The sequence below is a fragment of the Panthera pardus genome, unplaced genomic scaffold (assembly GCF_024362965.1).
Source record: "Panthera pardus isolate Hobbes unplaced genomic scaffold, ASM2436296v1 HiC_scaffold_21, whole genome shotgun sequence".
NCBI lineage: Eukaryota > Metazoa > Chordata > Mammalia > Carnivora > Felidae > Panthera > Panthera pardus.
In genome coordinates this window covers 36,772,742-36,800,432 of record NW_026526777.1, presented here as the reverse complement: position 1 = coordinate 36,800,432, position 27,691 = coordinate 36,772,742, and the positions used below count along the sequence as shown (strand labels likewise).

At 43.9% G+C, this 27,691-nt stretch overlaps 1 protein-coding gene across 3 annotated transcripts in view; it reads left to right on the top strand.

The window, feature by feature from the left end:
- Positions 1-27,691, top strand: part of KCNH1 (potassium voltage-gated channel subfamily H member 1) — a 387,829-nt gene that overhangs the window by 281,774 nt on the left and 78,364 nt on the right. For all 3 annotated transcript variants that reach the window (XM_019429238.2, XM_019429242.2, XM_019429239.2), the window contains exon 10: positions 17,936-18,132. In XM_019429238.2, coding sequence (XP_019284783.2) covers positions 17,936-18,132 — 197 coding nt within the window. The remainder of the gene's footprint in view (positions 1-17,935; positions 18,133-27,691) is intronic.

Here is a 27,691-nt window from a genome sequence, read left to right as displayed (position 1 = left end):
AGTTGACTAGGCTTGAAAGGACTAGTAGGAGTGTTTGTAGGCTGTGGCTTGAAGTGGGAAGAGTAGCATAAGTCTAGAGAGTCACTGGAGGTGGGGATATATGTAGGCATATTCAGGGACCAGTGTGAAGAGAGTAGAATGAGGAGAATTTACATGTGGCTAGTGGTTCTCAACTTTAGTGAACACAAGACTCAGCTGGAACTCTGGTGCTCAATGAAGATTCCCTGTCCCCTCCCCAGCTCTAGGATGGAGTCTTGGAATCTGCATTGTTCACAAGCCCTCTCTCCTCTGGGTGGTTCCATTGCATATGGTTAGAAGACCTGTACCATGAGAAACATTGCTTTAGGCAGTCACTGCTTGATGTTTTTGGTAGAATGTGATCAGAGGATGACATTGTAGAAAGTAGTAAGGCAGGGAAGCACATGGCAGGGACCTTTTATTACATTAGCCTAAAGCATATGAAATTGCCAATGTTCAACTATTTTTGACCTGCCAAAATGGTAGAATAAACATCTTATGATCTGTATTCAAGGGGAGGAGGGCCCAGTTTAGGATGATGGTTCTGTGAAGGTGGAGTCAGGATTTGGACATATGAGGTAGAACATTCTAGATGGAAAGAATGGCATGAGTTGAGGCCTCAGGAAGTGAAGAGTATATTTTATGACCACAGGACCAGCATTTGAGTGGGAGCTGAGAGCCCTGAGGGGCAGCAGTGGGACATGGGGCTGGAGAGGCAGATCAGAGTGGACATTTCTAAATGTCAGTGGGGAATAACTGAAGGCAATAGGTAAAGTATGACACCATTGGAGTTGTGATTTGTACAGATTAATGAACTAGACAAAGAGATAGGGAGGGCATTGGGTGACTGTGGCTTATAAGTAGAGATGAGAGGTGTTAAGGTATGGGCAATAGAAACTGAGTCAAAAGTAAGGTTGCCAAATCAAATACAAGACATCCAATCAAACTTGGATTTTATATAGATGAGTAATTTTTTGTGTATTTCTCAAACATTGAATGGGATGTACTTATGCTAAAAAATTATCCATTTATCTGCAATTCAGACTTTAATAGGGTGTCTTGTGTTTTGCTAAATCTAGCAACCTTTGATGGGAAGGACAGATTGATGAGACATTCTGGAAGGAAGAGTCTGAAAGATTGTATAGAATAGGATGCAGGGAACAGCCAGAGGGAGGTGAGGGAGGGGATTCTGACAGTGAGTGGGGAGAAGGAAGCACCAGAACAGAGGAGATTAAGTCAGGAGGAAGACACAAGAAAGGTGATGTGCTTGGTTTTGATTTGTCCCATTTAAAGACCAATTGGAGTATTCAACAGCTATTCGGAAAGATGGGTCTGAAACCAGGAAAAGAAGCTAGGGCTCTAGATAGAGATTTAGGGTTCAGGGGAAGGAATAGGAAATAGGAAAAATAAACAAAAGAGACAGGAAAAATAAACTAAAATAAACAAAAGAGAGCATTTTTTAATGTTTATTTATTTTTGAGGAAGAGAGAGAGATGGAGTGTGAACGGGAGAGGGGCAGAGAGAGAGAGGGAGACACAGAATCCGAAGCAGGCTCCAGGCTCCGAGCTGTCAGCACAGAGCCCGATGTGGGGCTCCCACTTATGAACTGTGAGATCATGACCCGAGGTGAAGTCAGATGCTCAACTGACTGAGCCACCCAGGTGCCCTGAGAGCATTTTTATAAATGACCAAGTATAGCAGAGCATTTTAAAAGAAATGGGAGTGTAGCTATTCAAAATGTTCACAAGGAATTTTAAGTGGTATTAGAAATCCTTTTGATAAGCAAAGTAAGTAAAATATAACTTTTAAATGCAATATGATCTCAGCTATGTGGGGGAAAACATTTGTAGATAAAAGCCCACAAACATCTCTACTCACATGTCATAGTTGATGTCTTTAGTCTGTGAGGCTATAAGAGATTTTCATTTTCTGCATATATGTATGTGTCTTTCAAGTCTTCTTTTTAAAATTTTTTTTAACATTCATTTTTGAGACAGCATGAGGGGCAGAGAGAGAGGGTGACACAGAATTCGAAGCAGGCTCCAGGCTCTGAGCTGTCAGCACAGAGCCCAACGTGGGGCTTGAACTCAGAATGGCAAGATCATGACCTGAGCCGAAGCTGGACTCTCAACCAACCGAGCCACCCAGGCGCCCCTCTTTCAAGTCTTCTTTAAAAGAGCATATGCTACTTTCAAAATTGGGGGAAAATTTTTTTTTTTTAATTTAAGGTAGATCTTGAGAAAGCATTATTCCATATATCCTTTTGCCTATTAGGATGCAATTTGAAAGAATAAAACTTTTTTTCAGAAAGAAGTCTTGACAGCATTTCTTCCGTTATTTACTGATCCGGTCAGAGAAAAAATGACATTTATCTAGTGGGTACTACCCAACCCTTCCCCCAAACGCTTCTTGAAAAGGAGGATGACTAGACATTGAAGACAGAGTGGCTATCTAATAAGGATTTTAAAAAAGAACAACAGCTTCATGTAAAACCCTCATTATTTTAGAGATGGAGGGGCTAAATCCTTCATGGAGATGCTTTCTGGGATGCTTGTGAGCTGGAGGGGTGGGGGGGAGGCCCCCCACTTCCTGTGCTACCATCTCTGCAGTGCATTGCTCCACACCACCCCGGGGACCTGGTGTAGGGGCCGGGTGAATATTACAACCGCACACCATATAATAATATCTTTTGCTCATGCTCAGCACAAGGGGAGGAGGCTACACTGAAGTGTCTCTCTAAACACTCCAACCAAGCATTAATATTCATATAGCTGTTCCATCAGCCGAAGCAATTATATTAAATCCACACTCCCAGCAAGAATCTATCGTATGAATAATCTAGAACTTCAGAAATGCAAAACATTTGTGTCAGGTAATGCACACATTACTTGATTGAGACAGGGTGGGGGTGGGTACCAGGTTCTACTTCCTCATCCTGTTTTTATTTAAGCAACTTCAAAAATTGGTTTGCCTTCTCTGAAGACACTGGTAGTTAGGAGAGTTAATAGATCTTTCTAAAGGAAATTCTTATAACTTTAGTGTCCAGACAGAGGGGACTGGTTAAATTTAAAAAAAATATGGTAAATCAAGGCTGTTGTTATGATGATGGTATAAATAGTTTTATCAGGATGCAAAATGTCTTAAATATAATGTTAAGTGGAGGAAAAACAGAGTGTGTAACTGTATGTGCAGTAACCTCAACTACATAAAAATGCATTTGTAAACAGAAGGAAGATGGAAAGTGTACCAAAATGTTCATCAAAGTTTTCTAGGTGGTGGCCTTAAGAGCCAATATTTTCTATTTTTCAGTACATTTCAGTCAGCTGCTGCAGTGCACATGTAGTCTTTTATAAACAAGAAGGGGGAAAAAAATCAAGTCAATTTGCAATTCTTATCTGTAGTGATCTTGGAAAATTATCACCTGCCTCCAGTGAAAGATTTGTGATCTGTTTACTTAGTAGAGAGACGTTCAGCTAATTTAATTTTATCTAATTGCAGTTGTGGAGAATATAAGGAGAGTGTCATGATGTTTCCAAGCCATTGCTTTAATTTAACCAGTGGTGAGTGAGCCCCGTTCAAACAGAGATGCCAGCATCATTTGCTCATGTTTAGTATAGTCTCTACAAGGAAGGCTGGTGACCCACATTTGAGTGGAATTTTAATTCCTTTAAGCAGAGCCTTTGTATGATGGAGTAATTTCTAACGTTCATTATCTTTACATCTTCATTTTAAATTCGCCTATAAATTTTTCAGCTTAGCATTAAGCTGGATCAGAGTGAATTACGGGACTATTTCTGAACAGGTCAACAAATTCCTTCTTGAGCCGGGCTGACAACATAGCTACCCGAGGACACCTGGGTTCTTGCACTCAGGCTGGGGACCAATCTTCTCCTCAAAGCCTCCATCCTAAGACAGTCTGAGTCTTTTACACCCTGGCCCACCTTACCATGTTCCACTCAGACCCGTCTTTTCACTGATGTGTTGATTTATTCATTCCATAAACATGCCAGGTGTAGTCTAGGGATTGAAGATACAATGGTGAACCAGACAGATACACCTGGGATAGAGCTAATGGTCTTATCACAGAGACAGACAAGTAAATATGTAGTTTTATAATATAGTATGCCAAGGGTTGTAATAGGAGTAAGAACAGGATGCTACGGAAGCTTATAAAATAGGCATCTAATCCAGCCTGGCCAAGAGAAATCAAGGAAGCTTCCCAGCAGAGATGGTATCTGAGCTGAGATTTGTATGAGGGACTGAATTCTACCACATGGAGCAGTGGTGGTGGGGTTTGGGATAGGGGATTAAAGAGAAAGTCTTCGAGGCAGAGGGGATGGCATCTTCAAAGCCTTAAAAGCAGAAGAGTGACATTTGTGTTTAGAAAGGTTATCCTGGATCCTGTGGATAGAGGGCAGGAAGACCACCAAGGACAATGCTAAGAGATGAGAGTAGCTTGAAGACAATGTCAGTAGAAAGGAAGTAGACAAATTTAGGAGGTATTTGATGGATAAAATTATCAGAGTTTGGTCCTTTATTGGATTCAGAGAAGAGCAAAAGGGTTAAATCCAGAATGACTCGGACAATTTTGTTGTCTGAATGGGGAACACTGGAGGGTGGGTAGGCTTACCTGGGAGTGGGACCAGTTCCATTTGGGGATTTGCGGGTTTGAAGTAAGTGAATGAATCCATTGTGAGATTCTAGACTCAGAAGAGAGACCTAGGCTTGAGGTATGAACATGAGGACCATCATGATCCAGGTGACAGTTAAAGCTGGGGGAAGACTGAGAAAAATCCAAGGAGAAATAGGAGGGTAAGAAGCAGTGAGGTCTAGGTTTGTGGGTTCGAGCCCTGTATTGGGCTCTTCACTGGTGGTGCAGATTCTCTCTCTCCTTCTCATAACCCTGCGTGCTCATGCTCTTCTCTCTCCCTCTCTAAATAAATAAATAACATTACAAAAAAAAGAAGCAACGAGGTCTAGAGCAGAGCCCCAAGGAATGCTAGTTTATCTGGGACATGTAGAGGAACCTGAGATGGATGGCCAACAGGGGAGGGTGGGATATCACAAAAGACGGGAGAGAGGGAAGGAACATTTTCAACTGATACAGAACCAAATTTCACTGACTGGAAGATGCTATGGATTGTAAGACATGCCAATATTTTATGGCCCACTAGGACATAATGCTGGCAATTAAATGGTGATATGTCATTGATTATAAGACACAGTCTGATTTCAAACATAAAAAATGCTAGACAACTTAAATATATACTAGAATCCAAGAACTAGAATACGTTGAGGACTAAAATACATCTGTTAGATGTATCAGGAAAAGAGCTATTATTGACTATGGTGCGAGTATCATTAGTGGGGTTTGGGGTCAGAAGCAAGATTAGAGTAGCTTGAGGAATGGAGAGAGATGGCTGTTAGTTCCAGGATGCTTCATAAATTGCAAAGATCTTCCAGAGTTCTGAACCAAGAGAGACACAGCAAGTAAGATAGACGCCAGTCCAAGTATCACTTTTTTTTTCCTGATTAAGCTAATATCAGAGAATATGCTTTGTATCTGTGTCCAAGAAGGCTTCCCAATAGTACGCCCCAGAATTAAGCCTACCCTGGTGCTGATCAGCACAAGCCTACCCCCATGAGGGTCTGCCTGGCAAATCTCACGGCCTGGAGGCGCAGAGAAGGCAGGCAGATCTTGAAGAGACCAACGGGCTACCAACATGCAGATTCTCCTTCCAAACCCATCACTCAGAGGAGGAGAAGAGAGAGGCCAAGAGTGGGATGCATCTGGAGTTGCCTTTATGGAAGGGGGAGTGTAGAGACAGTATAAATAACATTATCAAGAAATTGAGCCATAAAAGAAAGGAAAACATAGCCCAGACCAGCTAACTGCATTTCCAGCCATCCAGCTTCCCATTTAGAAAAATTGCCCATCTCATTCCTGTGTCTCAATTCTCTTGCCTCACCATAGAAGGCCAGATCCTTTCTCATTTTTCTCCATGAGATCTCCATGGTCTTGTCTAAGATAACCTCCGACATATGTTGGGATTATGTTTTTTTAATGTAATTATTTTATTTTATTTTTATTTTATTTTTTTTTATTTAAATGCAAGTTAGTTAACATATCATGTAATAATGGTTTCAGGAGCAGAATTTAGTGATTCATCACCTACAAATAACACCCAGTGCTCATCCCAGCAAGTACCTTCCTTAATGCCCATCACCCATCTAGCCCATCCCCCTACCCACCTCCCATCCAGCAACCCTCAGTTTGTTCTCTGTATTTAAGAATTTCTTATGGTTCGCTTCCTTCTCTGTTTTTATATTATTTTTCCTTCACTTCCCCTATGTTTATCTGTTGTTTCTTAAATGCCACATATAAGTGAGATCTTCTATTTGTCTTTCTCTGACTGACTTGTTTCACTTAGCATAATACATTCTAGTTCCATCCATGTTGTTGCAAATGGCAAGATTTTGTTCTTTTTTAAAAATGTTTATTTTTGGGAGAGTGAGTGCGCAAGCATGCATGCATGTGTGTGTGAGTGGGGGAGGGGCAAAGGGAGAGAACAGAGGACCCAAAGCAGGCTCCATGCTGACAGCAGTGAGCCCTGTGCGAGCTCGAACTCACGAACTGTGAGATCATGACCTGAGCCCAAGTCTAGTGCTCAACCAACTGAGCCACCAGGTGCCCCAAGATTTCATTCTTTTTGATCACTGAGTAATATTCCAATGTATATGTATATACCACATCTTCTTTATCCATTCATCAGTCGATGGACATTTGGGCTCTTTCCATACTTTGGCTATTGTTGATAGTGCCGCTATAAACATTGGGGTGCATTTGCCCTTCAAATTAGCATTTTTGTGTCCTTTGGATAAATGCCCAGTAGTGCAGTTGCTAAGTCAGAGGGTAGTTCTATTATTTTTTTTTAATTTTTTTTTAACGTTTATTTATTTTTGAGACAGAGACAGAGTGTGAACAGGGGAGGGGCAGAGAGAGAGGGAGACACAGAATCTGAAACAGGCTCCAGGCTCTGAGCTGTCAGCACAGAGCCTGATGCGGGGCTCGAACTCACAGACCGTGAGATCTTGACCTGAGCCGAAGTCGGATGCTTAACCGACTGAGCCACCCAGGTGCCCCTATTATTAATTTTTTGAGGAGCCTCCATACTTTTTTCCAGACTGGCAGCACCAGTTTGCATTCCCACCAGCAGCGCAAAAGGGTTCCCCTTTCTCCACATCCTCGCCAACATCTGTTGTTGTCCGAGTTGTTAATTTTAGCCATTCTGATGGGTGTAACAGTCTTGGTATTATGTGTTTATCTGTTATACTTCACTGTTACACACTTGTAGGTGTTGTCTCCTCACAGTCCAAGCCCCTTGTAGAGACCATGTCTTTTCCTTGTTATAACACCCCCTTCATCACTGGGACACTGCCTGGTCCATGATAGGTAGGGCTCAGATTGTTGCACTGGATTGGATTGTGTGCAAAGAGACACCATCTGGGGTAAGATGGGGGTAAGGTGTAACCCCATTTTGGGGCGCTCCCAATCTAATAGCTGCCTGGGAGAGAGAGTCAGACAGTTCACATTGGACCTGGCATATGACATTGGACTGCCACAGTTCCTGTGTGGGTTCCATTGACCAGGTTATATGGCTGATCCACACCAGCATCCTGTCTCTGATACAGAGATGGTTTGCTGAAGAGCATAATGATTGCTGTCCTTTGTACTAACTTCATAAGAAGGCAAATGATCCTTCAACATCTCTGAGCTCTCCTGACAACACCTAAAATGAGACCAAACCTTTCTAGAATGAGATGCACCTCTGAGAATGGGGTGACGTGCGTGCTTGTACCTGGAGCCTAGGCCTCCTGAACATCTCCAGGCCCTGCTTTCTTTGTTGGCAAAAGAAATCCAATAGAATTTGTTGGCTCAGCACCCAACCCCACACCACAATCAGATAAGACCTAGCACTTAAAGCTAAGGCTTTATTCCTAGTAGTATATTTTCACAACTTGGACGGGAAAGCAAATTGATGAGGTTTCCACTATGCCTGTTTGTATTTGATGTTCCTTCTCACTTCTCTAAACCATCGCAGATGAAGCAGAGGTCACAGACTGCCAGCAGCATTTGTTTTTTCAGTAAGAGCAAAAAGAAGGGCATTGTGGCTTCATTACAGATAAAAGAAGGCAGCGTTTACAAGGTACCAAAACTTTACTTATCTAGTCTTCCCCGTGGTCTCTGATGACCCAAGGGAAATAACCATAGATACACGTGGGAGGATTAAGTATTCCAAAATAAGCTGGAAAATCTATACTTCATCATCTTTGGAGTAAGACACATGGCGGGGGGGGTGCCTGTGGCAGCATCCCTGGCTGGTGTCTGGCCTGGTACACGGTGAGTTTTCAGCAGATCCTGGCCCGCTAGCCACACAGTCAGGGCTGGTCTGGGAAGTGGGTGGGTATCACCAAGGTATTTAGCTGAAGTCATTGGAGCTTTTGCCCTGAATGTGCTTCCAGAGCTCCATTGTCATGTGACTGCCCAATCCTTTAGACACGTGGAAGCCCACACTTTTCCCTACAGCAGGTGGAGAAAGCAGGTGTGGATATACCTTCCCCATAGAACTCAACACATTGTACTGCCCCACTGGATGGTGTCGTGGACTCCTGAATTGGCTAGGATGTGGGTTTAGCTACTCCAACAGAAAAACCCAAGGTAACAGAAGCTTAGACAAGACAGAAACTTGTCTTTCTCTCATTCAGCAGTCCAGTATAGAAGGGCTAGCATGTCAACCTCATGGTGTTGGGCACCCTGCTTCCTTCTTGCCTGTTGCTTCATCCTAACTGGGTTGTCACCGTGGCCTCCTGGTCCAAGAGAGCTCACATCCTTGTTCCAGCCACGAGGAAGGGAGGAGAGGGGAAGGGAAGACCCTAGATGTCGCACACATCCTCTCTGCAACCCCAGAGGTTTAACCAGAACTTGGACAAATGTCCACACCTAGATGCAGTGCAGCTTTTAATTCTGGTCATGTTTGTGTCCAGCTACCAGTCATGGCTTCCATTACCATAAGAGGACAGAACTGGTTTTGGAGAACACTTAGATTCGTAGGCCATAGCTCCTTAAAGTCAAAGCTGTCTTTGATATATCCTTTTTCCCATCACCTTGCATGGTGCCTGATCAAGGTGGATCCCCTTAATTGTTGACTGGAAAAGAGGGTTGTTTGAAGGACGGAATGCAGAGGACAACCCACTGGGAGCATTGTGGAGACTCTCCTAGCGTGGAGACCACATGGCAGCTTGGGAAAAGCCTGTGGAGTCACAGGCAATTATTTAACCTCTCCGGAGCTCACTTTCCTCTCTTTAAAATGGGACTGGTGATCCCTGTGGAATTTGCTTCTTGGGGCCATTAAGAAAACTCTTCTTTTATTGTGTCTGCTATTTACTGAGCACCTACTGTGTTCCAAGCACAGGCTAGGGCTTTGTTCACATTAATTACATGTAAACCACCCAACAACCCTATGAGGTGGGTATTATTATCCACATTTTTTAGCTGGGTAGGTTGAGACTGGGTGGGGTTTAGTAAGGTGCCCAGTGCCATTGGTTTATGTATGTACCCAACAGCTGTTGAGTGCCTGCTGTGTGCCAGAGCCATTGCTGGGGATGTGGTGATTCCAGGTAGGAAGAATGTTTCCAGAGTACAGAGGGTACACATGATAGGGAGCCGCTCTGACCATGGTCAGGGAGGAGGTTGGGGAGTGTTTGGAAGCTTGAGCAGGAGTTATCCAGACTAGGGAGCACCGTGGAGGTCTGAGGTGGTGCTGGCAAGGCCCTGAGGTGAGGAGGGAGCCAGACATGGAGGGACCATAAGAGCTGCCGTGTGGCCGGAAGGCAGAGAGTGAGCAAAAGAGGTGGCAGGAGCCCCCTCAAGCTCCTAGTCGGGCAGTCTGACCTGTCTGGCCCTGAGGCTTGTGTTGAGAGAGGATCATAAAATGCTTGGAAAACACGCTGAGGGCAGCACCAGGGGGCAGGGCTCGGCAATTTCTCTTTGTGTCTTCAAGATGTTTGGGACCAAACCGGGGACCTAGAGGTCACATGGCTGCCTTATATGATGAATCTAGGACCTCTGAGAACTGCCCTTGTCCCCGTCCTCATCCTCGTCCTCTTGGGCCGTACAGTCCAGTGGTGTGCACACAGTCTGCTCAGAGCTTGCCTGGAAGTATTTGTCCAGCCTGTCTTCCATGTCTCATAAGCAGAATTATTCCTAGGGCGGGAGACGGCAATGCCAGTCACCATCCTGATGAAGTGAGTGACAAGACACCTCTGGTCTCGAAATGGCTTGAGGGCAGAGGACCTCCTGATACTCCAGACAGGAGGAATATAGACAGTAGGGTGAGCTGAGGGGGCTGGCCCTCACCGCACCCCATGTTCTGGCACCTCTCTCAGCACCCTCAGCGTGGCTCCCAACAGCGTCATGAATCCAGGTCTTTAAATATTGATTAAGCAAGTTGGTGTCACCCACTCAGTGTACAGAGTATGCAAGATGCTTAGGTGAGTTTGCAGCTGAATGAGGAGACCAGGCACTTTCCTCAAAGGATTACAAGGTATACTGGCAACACTCACCTGTAGAGTTAGTCTTGCTAAAGGGTCATATGCAGTGCCTCAGGGCCTTTGTATGTGCTGTTTCCCCTCCCTGGACTCATCTCTGTACTACATCTTTATGCTGGTTAACTGTTCTCAGCTCAGACATCACATCTCCTTGAAAGCCTTTCCTCACCCCATGAGTTTGAACTGGACACCCCTCCTACATGCTATGCTGTCCTGTCATGTTAGAATTAGGCACTCAGCCCTGATATGTTATAGTCACTGGGGTCTCTGTCTCTCACTACATCATGTCTATTGTCCCCCTACCATACCTCAGCTTCTAGAACAGTGCCTGCCAAAAGTTGCATGAATGACTGAATGAGTTCTTTCTAATTAGTTTGGGTCTAGAAATGCTTGGTGATTTTATTTTATTTTTTTTTTATTTTTTATTTTTCCAATATATGAAATTTATTGTCAAATTGGTTTCCATACAACACCCAGTGCTCATCCCAGAAGGTGCCCTCCTCAATACCCATCCCCCACCCTCCCCTCCCTCCCACCCCCCATCAACCCTCAGTTTGTTCTCAGTTTTTAACAGTCTCTTATGCTTTGGCTCTCTCCCACTCTAACCTCTTTTTTTTTTTTTTTTCCTTCCCCTCCCCCATGGGTTTCTTTTAAGTTTCTCAGGATCCACGTAAGAGTGAAAACATATGGTATCTGTCTTTCTCTGTATGGCTTATTTCACTTAGCATCACACTCTCCAGTTCCATCCACGTTGCTACAAAAGGGCATATTTCATTCTTTCTCATTGCCACATAGTATTCCCTTGTATATATAAACCACAATTTCTTTATCCATTCATCAGTTGATGGACATTTAGGCTCTTTCCATAATTTGGCTATTGTTGAGAGTGCTGCTATAAACATTGGGGTACAAGTGCCCCTATGCATCAGTACTCTTGTACCCCTTGGGTAAATTCCTAGCAGTGCTATTGCTGGGTCATAGGGTAGGTCTATTTTTAATTTTCTGAGGAACCTGCACCCTGTTTTCCAGAGCGGCTGCACCAATTTGCATTCCCACCAACAGTGCAAGAGGGTTCCTGTTTCTCCACATCCTCTCCAGCATCTACAGACTCCTGATTTGTTCATTTTGGCCACTCTGACTGGCGTGAGGTGATATCTGAGTGTGGTTTTGATTTGTATTTCCGTGATAAGGAGCGACGTTGAACATCTTTTCATGTGCCTGTTGGCCATCCGGATGTCTTCTTTAGAGAAGTGTCTATTCATGTTTTCTGCCCATTTCTTCACTGGGTTATTTGTTTTTTGGGTGTGGAGTTTGGTGAGCTCTTTATAGATTTTGGATACTAGCCCTTTGTCCGATACGTCATTTGCAAATATCTTTTCCCATTCCGTTGGTTGCCTTTTAGTTTTGTTGGTTGTTTCCTTTGCTGTGCAGAAGCTTTTTATCTTCATAAGGTCCCAGTAATTCACTTTTGCTTTTAATTCCCTTGCCTTTGGGGATGTGTCGAGTAAGAGATTGCTACGGCTGAGGTCAGAGAGGTCTTTTCCTGCTTTCTCCTCTAGGGTTTTGATGGTTTCCTGTCTCACATTCAGGTCCTTTATCCATTTTGGGTTTATTTTTGTGAATGGTGTGAGAAAGTGGTCTAGTTTCAACCTTCTGCATGTTGCTGTCCAGTTCTCCCAGCACCATTTGTTAAAGAGACTGTCTTTTTTCCATTGGATGTTCTTTCCTGCTTTGTCAAAGATGAGTTGGCCATACATTTGTGGGTCTAGTTCTGGGGTTTCTATTCTATTCCATTGGTCTATGTGTCTGTTTTTGTGCCAATACCATGCTGTCTTGATGATTACAGCTTTTAGAAATGCTTGGTGATTTTAGAAGCAGACAATCAAGTATACGGCAAAATTATGTTTTGCTACTATAGGTTACCATTATGAGTGGTCCTTCTAAGACTACACAGTAGGGAAAAGTGAAACAGCTGGAAATTTCAGTGTTGCTCTGACCCCTAGGGCCTGCTAAACTCAGCCTGTGTTTGAATAAACAGGGCCTTGGGGTGCCTGGGTGGTTCAGTCGGTTAAATGTCTCTTGACTTTGGCTCAGGTCATGATCTTGCGGTTCTTAAGTTTGAGCCCCACATTGGGCTCTGTGCTGGCAGTGTGGAGCCTGCTTGTGTTTCTGTCCCACTCTCTCTCTGACCCACCCCACTTTCTCACTATCTCCTCTCAAAATAAAATGAAAGTAATACTTAAAAAATATTAAAAATAATAATAAACAAACAAACAGGGCCTTTTCTGAAGGGTTTCAAACTCAATTGTCAGTTTCAGAGCCGAATTGCTTTCCTGTGACTGTTTAACATTCGAGTAGGCTTTTGATCCTCCCAAGGACCCAGTTCCAGCACCGCTAGCATTTGCCCTGGTCACCCCTCCCTGTGTGCCCACCTTCCATGCCCCTCCAAACTTCCTCACGTGGCTGTTCCAGCCTCTGCCCATCATTAAGACCAATTATCTACAGGGTCTTGGTTTTCTCCTGGGCTCCTCGCAGAGACCTGCCCTCCCTCTCCCTGTGCCTCCTCAGTCCTGTGTCCCACCTCCCACCTGTGTTTTATGAATGTTCTTCTGTCCCGCGTCTGTACCCTATGGGGCTGTTTGTGTCCACTGCAAAAGTGGAGGTACAGTGAAGACAGCTGCACTGAAGGGGTGGGAGGGGGAGGAGGATTAATTATCACAGGGATGTTTGCTTGGAGTTTTTAATTAGACTGTCCTGCCTTACTTCCCCTCTTCATGCCTTTTTCTTTTCCCTGGCTCGGAACTTCCACTTAGAATGTATTTTAGAAATTTGGAACACTTAGGTTTTAACATTCTGCACCCAGGGCCTCAGTGGAATAAGTAAACCAATAAGCTGATTGTCTCAAGTAGTTTGATTGCCAAGTGCACTGGGGTAACTTTTGTTCTTCAGTGAATGATCATTTCACGCTAGGGAACAAGGGATGAATGTGAGTGTAGGGCTTGTCCAGCCTTCCTGATTCCTAACCCTGACCTGGGAAGTCATTATTCCCAGAGCTGTGTGTCGCTTACAAGCAGCCTGCCAAATGCTCTGTATCCTTCCTTTTGACAGTTTCCCCCAGTGACATGTGTCATAAATACATTTCTCATTTGCCAGAATAGGTTTGGGTTTGTTTTGAATCTGACGGGTCCTCCGACACCACATTCTTAAATCTCACTAACAGATCATTTATACCAAAAATGCTGCCTTGACAGGAAGAAAGATTGTATGATTTTCAATGTGGGTTGAAAATCAAATCCAAGTTCTAACAACACTGAGACTTCCTGGACCCTACAGATTAATCGTGATTATCTTACCGTGAAATACTTTGGGTAGTAGGAACTACTCTCTACTTATTGTTTCTGTCAAACCTTTGATTGGAAAAGTTTTCACAGTAGGCATGTTGTCATTTCTAAAGATGCTTATAAATTTCATGGTGTGTTTCAACTATAAGATGGTTGTCCTTTGTTTTAAGCAATAAGTGTGCCCCTGAAGAGTCATTTATAAACGGAATTTTTACAGATAAGTTCATATGTTGAATACACGTGAGCAGCTATTATTTTACTTTCTGGGTTCTTTTATAATTGGAAAAACTACTCCAAACTTGTTTGAGAAGTGTAATGCTCACACATTAGATTTTGTTTAAATGAAGGACAATTGGGGCGCCTGGGTGGCTCAGTCGGTTGAGCGTCCGACTTGGGCTCAGGTCATGATCTCACGGTTCATGAGTTTGGGCCCCACGTTGGGCTCTGTGCTGACAGCTCAGAGCCTGGAGCCTGCTTCGGATTCTGTGTCTCCCTCTCTCTCTGCCCCTCCCCTGCTCATGCTCTGTCTCTCTCTCTCTTTCTCTCTCTCTCAAAATAATAAATAAACATTTAAAAAATTAAGAAAAAATAAATGAAGGACAAATGACCCTTACATACGGTGAGGGTTAGGGGTGCTGACACTCTGTACAGTTGAAAATCCACGTATAATAGGGGCATCTGGGTGGCTTAGTTGCTTAAGAGTCCGACTTCAGCTCAGGTCATGATCTCGCAGTTTGTGGGTTTGAGCCCTACATTGGCTCTATGCTGACAGCTCAGAGCCTGGAGCCTGCTTCAGATTCTGTGTCTTCCTCTCTCTCTGCCCCTCCCCTGCTCTCACTCTGGCTCTCTCTCAAAAATAAATAAACATTAAAAAATTAAAAAAAAAAACCGAAAATCCATGTACAACTTTTAACTCCCACCAAACTTAACTACTAATAGCCTACTGTTGACCAGAAGCCTTACTGATAAAATAATCAATTAACATGTAATACATATAGGATGGATTTTCTATCTTATATGTATAATATACTGTGTTATTACAATAAAGTAAACCAGAGAAAAGAAAATGTTATCAAGAAAATCATAAGGAAGAGAAAATACATTTTTGGTGGCATACTGTATTTATTGGACAAAATCCACATGTAAGTGGTCCTGTGCAGTTCAAACCCATGTTCTTCAAGGGTCAGCTATAATCTTAATGAGAATCAGATGGTATTACCAATGATCTTGTACTCTCAATTGTTCTGGCTTAGTTATACCACATCTCATCCCAATAGGAGATACAAGATTTGTAAATTCTACATTTTCGCACTGATACACAAAACACTCAGGAAAATCTGCTCCTGTGAGAGCCACTCCTTGCTCTTTCTTGTCTCATTCTTTCAGGGAGGGATGTGGGGTGCTGCCAGCTCAGAGTTGGGGGTGATTTGTGATGTTTTGCTCAAATATTAAGTAACTTACTAAGTAATTTCTCACAGGCTTCTCAGCCCAGAGCTCCACAATTCTGTGTGTTCTCGTTACCTATTTCTGCATAAACTTCCCCCAAATTTAGTGGTGTAAGGAATTTGTTACTGTTTCTCACCATTCTGTGGGTTGTTTAGCCCAGCTGGTTGGTTCTGACTTGGGCTTTCTGCATGTGGCCCGCACACCAGTGTTGGCTGGGGCTGCGGGCATCCGAAGGCTTGATTGGTCTGATGGGCCAGCTGGGATGGCTTATTTAAGTGACTGACAGAGGCTGGCTGTCAGCAGAGAGCTCAGCTGGGCTGTCCACCAGAGCACTGATATGTGACCTCTTGCATGGCTTATTCTTCTCAAAACGTGGTGGTTGGGTTCCAAGAATGGGCATCCTAAGAGTAAGTGTTCCAGGACACCCAGGCTGAAGCTGCAAGGCTTCTTATGATCTTGCCTTAAAGTCCCAGTCACTTCTGTCACACTCAAGACAAGGGACTAAGACAAGTTGAGAATCAAGGGGAAGGAAATTAGGGCTTGCCTCTTGATGTAAGTTGCAGCCTACAGATGGGGTCCATTTTTTGACTGTCTACCATACTGCATGTTGGAAGAGCTCTCTCTAGAAGAATAAGATTACATAAAAATGAAAGGCATGGGAGGCATTGCAGCACAGTGAGGGGGGGGGGCAGTTGTAGAATGTTTGCTATGCATGAACTAATGGCCAGCCTTGTTGGTTAGAACTCAGTACCAGGAAGCACACACTGAATGAGCCCATCTCCACGGAAGCTGGTAGCATCCCACAGAGAGAAGCATTCCCATGCAGTGGCCCCCACCCCAAAGTAACCCCCTCATAGTACAGATGATTGAAAAACACCTGGGAAGGGAATTGAACTAGCACAGTTTTAAAAGCACTTTTATCTAAAAATTTTTATCTACATCCTCATGCATGTGTCTTGTTGATACTGAGTCTGTAAAATGATTTTCATAAATCAGAAGTATACATTGCCACACAAACACATAGGAAACTGTGAAGTAATGTGTCTAGTGCACTTGATTTCCAGCTCATGCTGTGGAGGTGCTTGGAGAAGGCTGTGCCCCTGGAGTACCTTATATATAAGAATGGATACTTTGGCATTTGAGAAAAGATCTAGTTCTGTCCAGGTGCTTGGGAGTCTAATTGCCTCCTTGGCCTGAATGAGGAAAACACTTGCCTGTTAATCATATGGAGTCATGGGTACCCAGGTTCCTGCAGAGAAGTGTGGCTGGTCTGGATACATAGGCCAACAACCCTTGAGGGTTGTGAGAGTTACTCTCTACCCTCGTAGCCTTGTTTATTGCCCCCGGAATAGTCCTCTCCAGCTCCCTGAAGATTCAAATTTGTGTTTATCTGTGCTGAAAATTTAGAGGCAAGATAAACAACATTTCAAGCCATTTATAACCAGAGGCTGTGCTGGCAAGGGATTGGGCTTTCCATTAGACATATGTCAAAATGTTGGACTTTGGGAAAGATAGGGAGAATATCCCTAGATGTGAAAAGCAGGTGATTAAAAGAGATTGATACAAGTTTGATCCAGAAGATGGTTATGTGGGATTAGTACTCTGTTGACTTACTAAATATCCTCTTGTGGAATGCCAGGCATGGAGGGTCCTGGAGATGCCAAGTGTATGGGGCCCATGTTTTTATACTAGCAGGAGGGCCTTTGGCAAGGGTGAGGAACATGGAAGGAGGTGGGGGAGAGAAGGTGAGGAATGAGACACCACGCAAACATAAGCCTTAGGGCAGTGGACAGATTATGGGAGAGAGTGAACTCCACCCTCGCCTGCCTTTTTCCACGCGGATCGTCCTAAACAGAGGAGACCTCTCTTGATCTTCAGCTCCTGATGGAGAGTCCACACCTTCTCCATACTAGTCACCTCTCAGTCAGTTGCATGAATGGAGATCCATAATTCAGCCTCCTTCCTTACTTCTCTTTTGCCTGCACATATTGACAGAACTCCTGTTAGGTGCCAGACACTGTGTGACGTGGAGGGAACTCTCCTATTGGGAGTTACACAGCAAACAAGGAAACAAATGATGTAGTTATAGATTATGATTGGCGTTTTGGGGAAATGGGGGTGTGATAAAGAATAATAGGATGAGCACTGGGTGTTGTATGGAAACCAATTTGACGATAAATTTCATATATTGAAAAAAATTTTTTTTAAATGCAAATCTCTCAAAAAGAAAAAAAAAGAATAATAGGGAGTTCCCCGTTTGGATAGGCTGTTCAGGAGGTAACTAATAGTCAATGACCCTAAAGTCATTGGTTAAACTTTGACATGTCTTATACGGTATTTTAAAGTTCCTTAAGTTACGTGTTGTTAAGGTTCAAAATAAAACCTGTGGTTTTTTTTCCTTTTCTGAGCCTAAGTTGTAGAATGCCAAATGGACAACAATTTGGGGAGACAAAGGGAAGCCAACCTGGATGGCCAGACGCCTTCTGGCTGACACTTTCTTCACCACCACTTTCTCTCCCTAGGGAAAGGAGACGTGTTTGGAGATGTGTTCTGGAAGGAAGCCACCCTTGCCCAGTCGTGTGCCAATGTTAGGGCCTTGACCTACTGTGACCTGCATGTGATCAAACGGGATGCCCTGCAGAAAGTGCTAGAATTCTACACAGCCTTTTCCCACTCCTTCTCCCGGAACCTCATTCTCACCTACAACTTGAGGAAGAGGGTAAGCTGGCAGTTTTGGTTTCTTTTCTATCAAGAACAGTCTCTGTGCACTTAAGATAACCACATGGGCGGGAAAAGTCCTTTCGCGGTTTATTTAAGTGGAGCAGTGGTTCTGTGCATGGCTTGCTCTTCAGAGCTTTTGCTATGAAATAAGGGAAACAGGAATGTTGCTAGATTGAAAAGATGGATTAACTTTGCTGCAGAAGGGGTTGGTTCATGTGTCCGTGGGCTTTTCCCCAGCAATATCTAGACCTTCTGGCATTTTGAAAAGATGAGCAAAAAATGAGGTCATTAAGCATAAGAGACTCTTAAAAACTGAGAACAAACTGAGGGTTGATGGGGGGTGGGAGGGTGGGGAGGGTGGGTGATGGGTATTGAGGAGGGCACCTTTTGGGATGAGCACTGGGTGTTGTATGGAAACCAATTTGACCATAAATTTCATATATTGAAAAAAAAATAAAATTAAATTAAAAAAAAGATGAGGTCATTAGTCAGAAAAGTGACTGACTGGGGCTACTTAATTCAAATAAACTGAACTCTCCTTGGTGACTAGGACTCACTAAATGGTGTGAGGCCATTCGCCAGCTGATAATAATAATTTTTAAAAGCTATGAAGATGATTCAGTTGGGCCCAGAAAATCAGAAAGGTATGGAATCTGATTGCCTAGAGAGTATCTTGTATACACCTGCTGATTTAAGGGTTTGAGAAATGAGCCATTTTAAGACCCAGAGAAGATTTCTGGTCTGAAATGGTTTCTTTCAACCCTCAGATCATCAGGTTCCATCTGCCTCTGTGAGGACTAAACTATTCGTCTTGTACTCTTTAGGTTTTTCATGTCCGACTTTCTTGCACTTCATCTATCTCTTTTAGTTAACAAGGTAGCTCTGACCCATAGAAACCGCCTATAGGGATTATCATAGGAATCTTTCAACAAATGACCTCATAACCTTTCCTCCAAAACTGTTCCTCTTCTTAAGGTCCTTGCCTCTATTGACATTGTATCACCCTGGGGTTCCAAGTTAGAAATGCTGGCATCATGGTTGATGCTTCTTCCCAGTCTCCCATGTCTCAGGTTACTCCTCAAATCCTTTGAGTTCCACCTAAGCTCTCAAACCTGGGTCCACACTCTACTTCCATCCTTGGGGCTCTCCCTGAGCTCTTGGGACACAGCACCCGGATGCAGACCTTTCCTGTTTCTGGCACCATGCAACAGGCTCCCGCTTGTATCTGTCCTCGACATGGCACTTCCTCCTTTGGCCGATCGTATGACCTTAAAAACAAATGGGATCATGTCCCTTCCTTTGTAAAGACTTTTTGCCCTCAACCTAACTTTAGGATAATGTCTGTATGCTTCACCATGGCTTGTGTGGCTTTTCACATCTGGCCCTGACTTAACTCCCAAGCCAAAACCTCAGCCACTCTTGCCATGCCCACTGCTACCACCCTGAACACTCCCACCATGAGGACTCTGCACAGCTCTGCAAGCACCACACCCTTCAGAGCCCTGGGCGTCCTCAGCCAGGCATTCTTTTTTCTCCTTCTCTGTGTGACAAGTGCCTACTAACCCTTAAGACTACTGAAATGTTTACTCATTCACTCATCAAACCCAGTACACACCAGCTGAATGAGACTAGACATATAAAGCTGAATAACACTCAGTTCCTCGTTTCCAGGAACCTAAAGTCTAACAGAGAAGATCAACACAGGAAGGATAAATGTAGTACCGGAGGCTAAGTACAAGAAGTATGATTTATATAAGCTATCGTGGGAGCAGTTTGAGCTAAGGCACAGAGAAAGGAATCAGCCTTTTGTCTTTCAAGTTACTTGTACAAGTTCCAAAGGCCTATTACCTGGTTACCCCTAATATATGCTTGTGAGTCCCTGCTCAGAGGCCCAAGAGGGCAAGGCCTGGGTACCTGGGTAGCCCCAGTGCCTAACCCAGTACAGAGGATTAATAAACATTTGGCTTGCCAAGGACAAAGAGATGGAATCTCTCTAGGCCTCAGTTTCCACATCATACAATGTAAGGTTGTGGATTGTTTTTATGGTTCTGTGATTTGAAAGCTGGCCATTTGAATTCTCATCAGGAATGGGCAGTGGTGTTGAAGTGTGCATTAACAGTTCTTATTTGTTTATTTGGGAACGTGGAATGCTTGCTAGTGGTACTTTTAGCCACGTGGATTCTTCTAAAGTCTATTTTTTAAATTTTTTCCTTCTTTTTATGAGAGGAAGTTGATTATAATCAGCTTTCGGTGCCGCTGATAATATAGGTTGAAAAAAACACAGTTTGGGTTATTTGGAGTAGTAATCATTTTGGAATAATTGTGGATCAAATAAATCTGTCTTATAAAAAAAAAAAAAACAAAAACAGCAGTGCCTCCATGGTCAGACTATCTTCATAAGTACAGAATGCTTGACTGCTCTTGCGGAAGGGAAGACTCAAGGGTGGCATTTCAGAAAGGCTGTCATGGAGGAAGATTAGGTGGGGTCTGTATGGACACAAGGTGTAGAGGAAGCATCCAAGCCGTAGAAGATATGAGAAAGATCAGGTGGTCCTTAAGGTATTTAGACATTCCCTTGATACCCCTCAGAGATATTGCAGAGGGCCCTGAGGCATCCAATGGAGAGTCACATTAGTTGACCTTCAAATGTCTTTCCAATCGCAAATGCCTCTGAGTCTGGCACAATTTTAGTGAGGTTCTTTACAAGAAGAGTAGCCATTCTTTTTCTTGGAAAAAAGAGGCTGTCATGTTTTGGTGTTGCCATTGTAATCTCTCATTGTGTCCTTCTGAGAATTAATTCATAGTTACATAGGGCATAGAAGACAAGAACATTACATGCATGAATTATTCTTGTAGCTATTTTTTTTCTGGCAAAGTGAAGTGTATTCTTGTGGCTGTTTCTATCTTGGCAAAATTGAGTGTTATTTGCAAAGATTCCTGAGAACATAGTGCCTTTGACATCTGTTTGGGGAGTTGTTTGGTTCTGTCGACGTCCTCTAGTGCACAGCAAAAACTCTGAGCTGGGAGGTGCGTCAATGGCCATCCAGTATCCCCTCCATTTTCCTACCACCCTCATTTCACAAATATGACCTTTTATAGAAAGGTCACAGAGCTGTGTCAGTAATGAAGGAATTGGAGCCAGAAATGACTTATCGCCCAGGCCTCTTGCTGATAGGCCTCTTGCTGATTCTCACAGCTTCGTGGCCTCCCCTGGCCTCTGCATTCTAAGCCTCGTCCCTTTTTCCCTGAATCCATGTGTGTGAGCACCGCCCAGCTCTCTGCACTGCTGTTGGGACCCAACTCAGGAAGGGACATGTCACCTTCCTCTATTTCCTCCAAAGACGCCTGAGGTCATAGGCAAGGATGAAAGGCATGACCCTGAAGCCAATCCTGCATTTTGACCTTTGGATTTCCTTGCCTGTGGGCACTGAGCCAGATGAGACCTGGGTCTGTGTCCTACCTCTGCCACTTAGTGCTTCTGCAAGTCCTAAGTGCTTCCTCAACTGTAAAATGAGGATGATGAGAAGTTCTACCTCGTAGGATAATTGTGAGGATTAATTAAGATAATACCGGCAAAGCTCACACACAGGATCTCACACAGTACAGGCTCAGTTACATTGTGGGTTATTATTTTGTTTTACCCACTTGACACCCTACTTCACTCTACTCTTTATTATCTTGTGCCTTTTGGAAAATAAAAAGAAGGAAGCTTGGGGTGCCTGGGTGGCTCAGTTGGTTAAGCGTCCAACTCTTGGTCTTGGCTCAGGTCATGATCTCGTGGTTCATAGGATCGAGCCCCATATCAGGCTCTGTGCTGACAGTTCAGAGCCTGCTTAGGATTCTGTCTCTCTCTCTCTCTCTGCCCCTCCCCTACTTGTACTCTCTCTCTCTCTCTCTCAAAATAAATAAACTTAAAAAAAAAAGAAGGCAGCTCTTCTGCCTTTGCTTATATAGGGTACTCACTCTGCAGAATGTTCTGTGGGGCAGGTGTTATTCCAGGGTTCTCTGTACCTCCTGCAGCTGCTCTGGAATGCTGACATGGTGCTTGGCTCCTGCCAGTAGAGAGGTCAGCATTCCCTCACTATTTTCGCCAGTTTCATTCATGGAGGGAAAAATTAGGCCATTCTGACATCTTAAGTCAGCCAGGGAGTCAGGATTTTTCCAAGAGGAAAGCACAGCATCCTTGTTTCCTCTAAGGGAGGTTGCATGTGGTTGTCCATGAAAAGAAGGGGAGGAAGAGCCTTCCTCCTCCCAGACCCTTGGCACTCTGGGGTGAAGGCGCTCCGGGAATTTTCCTCAAGGCCCTGAGTGGTCTTTTTTCTGCAATCAGAGCTTTGCACAATACTAGTAGTAACATTATTACCCACTCCTGATATTGTGCAAGCTGCAAGTTACGCCCCAAAGTTGGTATGTGTTTCATGTCTGTTTATTAAATCCTCAGAATAACACCATGACATTATAGTATCAGTCCCGTTTCTCCAGGGAATAAACTAGGGCCCTGTGGCCCTGTGGAGAAGAGAATCACTTCTCCAAGGTCACCCAGCCAGTAGGTGGCAGGTTCCAAACTCTGCACGTGCTCCTGCTGCTAAGCAGCATCGCATCGTCCTGTGCAGCTTCTCCCATGCTGGCATTCTTTGGCTTCTGCTTTCTCCCAGTTCACTGACCTTTCAGGGGTGGAACAGAGTGTCTCCAAAGTATCTTCACTATCGCCCAGCACACTCAGAAATCTGTACAGTAAATCCCAGTCTGGGGACACAAGATGTTCCCCCCAACAGAGTGACAGCCACACCACAGCCGGGGTGTGTGGGAGGCATAGCACACCTCCCTTTGGTTAAACAGCAGGCTACGCAGGCCATGATATTAGTAACTTACGAAACAGAGCACCCACTTTGGGGCTAGGGACCTAGGTTTGAATCCTGGTTTTGGCTACTGACCAGCTGTGTGCTCTTGTGAAAGTTCCTAAACTATTCTAGGCTCATCTGTAAAAAGAGTCTAATAAAAGTCTCTCCTAATTAGGTTTATTGAGAAGATCACATGCATTACAACCAAACAGTGACATAGTACCTGTAGGAACTGCTCAATACCAATTTATACCTTCTCCTTCCTGCAGCCCATTTTTTCTCTCTGTCTTCGGTCTCAGAAGTTCTGAGTTCATGCTTTGCTCCCCTTTGTTTATAACCAGACCCTTTGTTTAATTAGTGTCTCACTTGGGCTCTACTGTCCTTTCAACCTGGGATGAGGGTTCCTTTCCCAGGTGCTAGCTAGGAGATTGGGTCTTCCTGCTCATCATTAGGACAGTAGAGAAAATGTCTCACAATTAAATGATGTATTGTAGACAAGCAATTAGGTAATTAACAGCATTCTGTGCACGGGATAATTGGCATGTAGGTAATTGGTAGGGTGGTTCTCATTCTCTGTGTGTGGGGCTTTATTTTTAAAGCCAATGTTGTTGTGGTTTTGAGTATGTTTTGTGTAGCGTTTGCCTATGATAATTTGTTCCAAGATAGATTTTTCTTAGCTTGATAAGGTCCCAACCTAGTGAGTTTGGAAGGAGCTGAGACTGTAGTTACTGGTGGCTTCAAAACAGGGGCCTACTAATAATGCCTGTTTTCTAAAACTGAGGTTGCCATAGTGAACTATCTTGAATACTATATGTACTTTTCAACACTCCCCCCCCCCCCCCCCACACACACACAACACCTCGTAACCAAAGGGCATTTTATTCTGGAGCGGAGAAGGTGAAAGCATTGGAGGCTTGGAAAAAGAGCTCTGCTCAGAACTGGTGTTGGAAAGCCTCTGTTTTCTTTCTGCACAAATTCTTGTAGAAGGTGATAAGATGGAAAGATCAAAAGGCCAGGTGCTTGGAAATATATCCCCTTTCCCACTGAATCATCACAGCCTAAGTTTTAAAAATGATCTCTACATAGCCCATATATATATATTTTTTGTCATTCTTCCATAGTGAGGGCTTCTGTGGAATAAAAATCATCCATTAGACTGTCAAGCTATAAAGATAATAAAATCAGGGTTTTGGAATCAGGGTTGGGGAAGGGATAGGTCATGTGAGTGGTAAGACCACAATTCTTTCAGGAAAACAACATAAAAATCAAAGCCAAGTCCCTTTTCCCTCAAGAGGATCAGGGGATGATGTTAGGGACCTATGTAGACTTCCATGGATCCTTAGGCATTCTCCCTAGTGCTCCCAAAACACATAGCAGACCCCCATCATGATCCCTGGGGTGTGGGAGAAAATGAAAATGCTCCATGCTTTGTTATGAATCAGCTTGAAATGCAGCTGGTTTGGGTATATGCGGCCATTTCCAAGGAAGCAATAAAGTTCTGGAGTGAATGTGATCTTTGAAGCTAGATCACTGTATCTGGGCTCAGCCACTTGCTAGCTGGGGGTGAGGGTGCAGGAGGAGATTGAACAACTACAGCTATTCCTGTTTTGTGGATTCATACTATCTACCCCAAAAGGTAGCTTTGGGAAAGATAATCGTGGGCCACCCACAGTGCCTTACACATAGCAAGTGCACAGTCAAGTTACTTTCCTTCCATTATCCATGGGAATGAGGGTAGCAGAGTGAAGAAGGAGAGCAGGAGTCCTAATAGTGTGGCTCATAGAATAAGCATATGGAGGCAATAGAGAGTGATGGTTACAGATGTGGACTCTAGAGTCAGAGTTCTTGGGTTCAAGTCTTGGCTCTCCTTAGTGACCTTGGGCCAGTAACCCAACCTCCCTGGGCCTCAATTCATTCATTTATAAAACAGGAATAATAGTAGTACCTTAGAAGGGTACTTTGTCATAGCAAGATCTCAGTGTATGTGTTGCTCTCACTATTGTTATTGTTGAGCTTAGCTTTTCTGGAAATGAAGAGATGCCATCAAGTGCTAAAAGTTTTAAAAGGGGAGTAGGGGCTGAAATTTAACACCTAGAAATCTCCCAGACAGATGATTTCAAGATCTGTGCCTAGACCTCTCAGGTAGTACCAAAGGAACAAGTGATTCATCAGTGAGGTTTGGTAAAGAATGGCTCCGTTGGACTCATCACAGATCCTGACTTCCTCCTGTGACAGAATGGATAGAGGGAATGGTAGAGTCTAATGTGGAGAAGGTGCTGGGGGAGGGAAGTCGTAACTTATCTTAAGCCTTATCAATCCTGATGCACTATTACATAGTGTGTTTACCACAAGTTAAAAAAAAAAAAAAAAAAGATCTGTCCAAGTTCAGAGAACCATAAGGCCAATGCAGTCCTTTGGAGAGTAATGTACCTGCCTAATATTTTCTTAGAAACATGTGATTGACTTGTAATAAATAGGGGAGTACTAATGAGTCCCAGATTGTGGGTTCAGTCCCCAGGTGAGCAAGCTGGCTTCCTGAGGTCTCAGATGCTTGGTCTAGCATTTTGCACATTTATTTGCCCCCTGAACAGTTTTTGAATTCCACCTGCAAATTTCTACTATCTACTATAATATACCTATTAACATCTGTCAGAGCTGGTATTTTACAGAACATCTCTTGGAAACAGGGACTAGATTGTCTTTAATGTCTCTTCTGTTTTACATGGTCGGTGACTTGTAGAATAGACAGGACTTGTCTGGGAAACATCAAGAAGCCAAAGAGAACTCCAGCACAGTGGGAATCCTGGTCCCTCGGTCCTCAGTGAAATCCCAAGCAGAGATTGTGGGCAGACTCTACCAGCTTTCTGAACATCCCCTGAACTCAGCTTTCCCCCCTCACCTCTCAGGGGCCCAGTGGCTCATCCATTTCCAGTGTGCAGTCAGCCTTGTTGGCAAAGAGCAGTTTGTCCTTGGTTTGGCAGTGCACGTGCTAATAAAAGGCTGCCGACAGATGTTTTCTCCCTGGCTTCACTAGTCCCTTATTGGCCCAGTCAAACTTCATGTTCTGACCCCATCTGCCATGTTTCTGTGCTTCCTTGTTCCCATTTAAGTCCTCCTTCCACTCTTAAAAATTTGCGCTTTGGCTTTGAACGTGTTCTTATACATCTTGCCAGTGAGTCATGGAGGTTTTTTTTCTAGCCTGTGCTTTTAGTAAGTGGAGAGTTAGGATTTCAACCCAGGTGACCTGTCATAATAATAACTACCTTCTAAGATGTTAGATTAATGGAAGCAAATGTTAGTTCAGCCCCTCCCCCCCAAGGGCGCTTTGAACACCTGCATCAGGAGCTCACACACAAAATCTAATCCAGTCCAGATGTCCATGTGGATGGTTTCTGGTATAATGTGTGTCTCAGACCCACCCAATTTTGGTGCTTCTCATTGCAAACTTTGCTGGTTGCAATTTACTTGTTACTAGTATCACTTACTGATTTGTCCTTCCTATATTTAATTTAGGCTTCTAGAGTGAAATTCTAAATCCACAATGGGGCCCTGACTCCATATAGCTTCTCTTTAATCTCTCTAGGGTAGGTGAGACCCCCCCCCACCCTGTCTTTTGATCCAGTAAGTATCAGTCACCTTCTCTTTGTAGGTCTTATCATGCTTCCAATTAACTGTTCACTGTAGGTCTTCCTTTGCAGTCTAGAAGCTCTGTAAGGGCTAGACCTTGTCTGCCTGATTTACCTCTCTTTCCTGATTAGCTCTCTTAGAGCTTGGTACAAAGCAAGAATTCAATAATTAAATGAATGAATGAATGAATGAGTGGACCAAACAACTATCCATCCAACCAACAAATGATCATAAAAGTACACCAGCCGATATTGGGCATGTGCCCACTTCTTGTTGTATTGTTTTTTTTTTTTTAATGTTTATTTCTTTTTGAGAGAGAGACAGACAAACAGAGAATGAGCAGGGGAGGGGCAGAGAGAGAGGGAAACACAGAATGTGAAGCAGCTCTAGGCTCCTAGCTGTCAGCACAGAGCCGGCGCAGGGCTTGAACGCATGAACTGTGAGATCATGGCTTGAGCTTAAGTCAGATGCTTAACCAGCTGAGCCACCCAGGCGCCCCAGTATAAGTTTTTAAAGCCTTGACTATGAGATAGTTTAGAGATCTCTCCTTCTGTCTGTCTCTGAAACTTTGCCCATATATCCCATCTCATCCCTCTCCCATTTTCTCTTTCCCAGGCCCTGAGTATCGAGGTATCTCAGCTTCTACAGGTACCACTGATGCCAGCATAAGATAATAATAATCACCCCCATTTATTGAGTGTCTCCCAGGCCACCTATGCACTAATGCATTTGTAGGCATTATCTCATTAAGATGCTGAGGAAACTGAGGCTCAATTAGGTTAAATAATTTTCCATGGATCCAGTAAGCTAAATGGAGCTGGAATTTGAGCCCAAGTCTGGCAATCACCAAGACCATATTCTTGCTTTTGTGCCCCTCCTGAAAATGGAGACCCCAGCTCACTAATCTGGGGTTAGCACTCCCCAGAGGAAGCAGAGCCTTGTGAAGCAAGTTTAAGTCCATCATGAGAAGCCAGAGGAATGACCTTCAGCTCTGGGTGCCAGCTTGACTGGAGCTGTGGACCTGGGCAGGCCCCTGAAGATCAGGCCAAGGCCAAACTCATCCAGGGCTGCAGAGAGGCCTTAACAGCA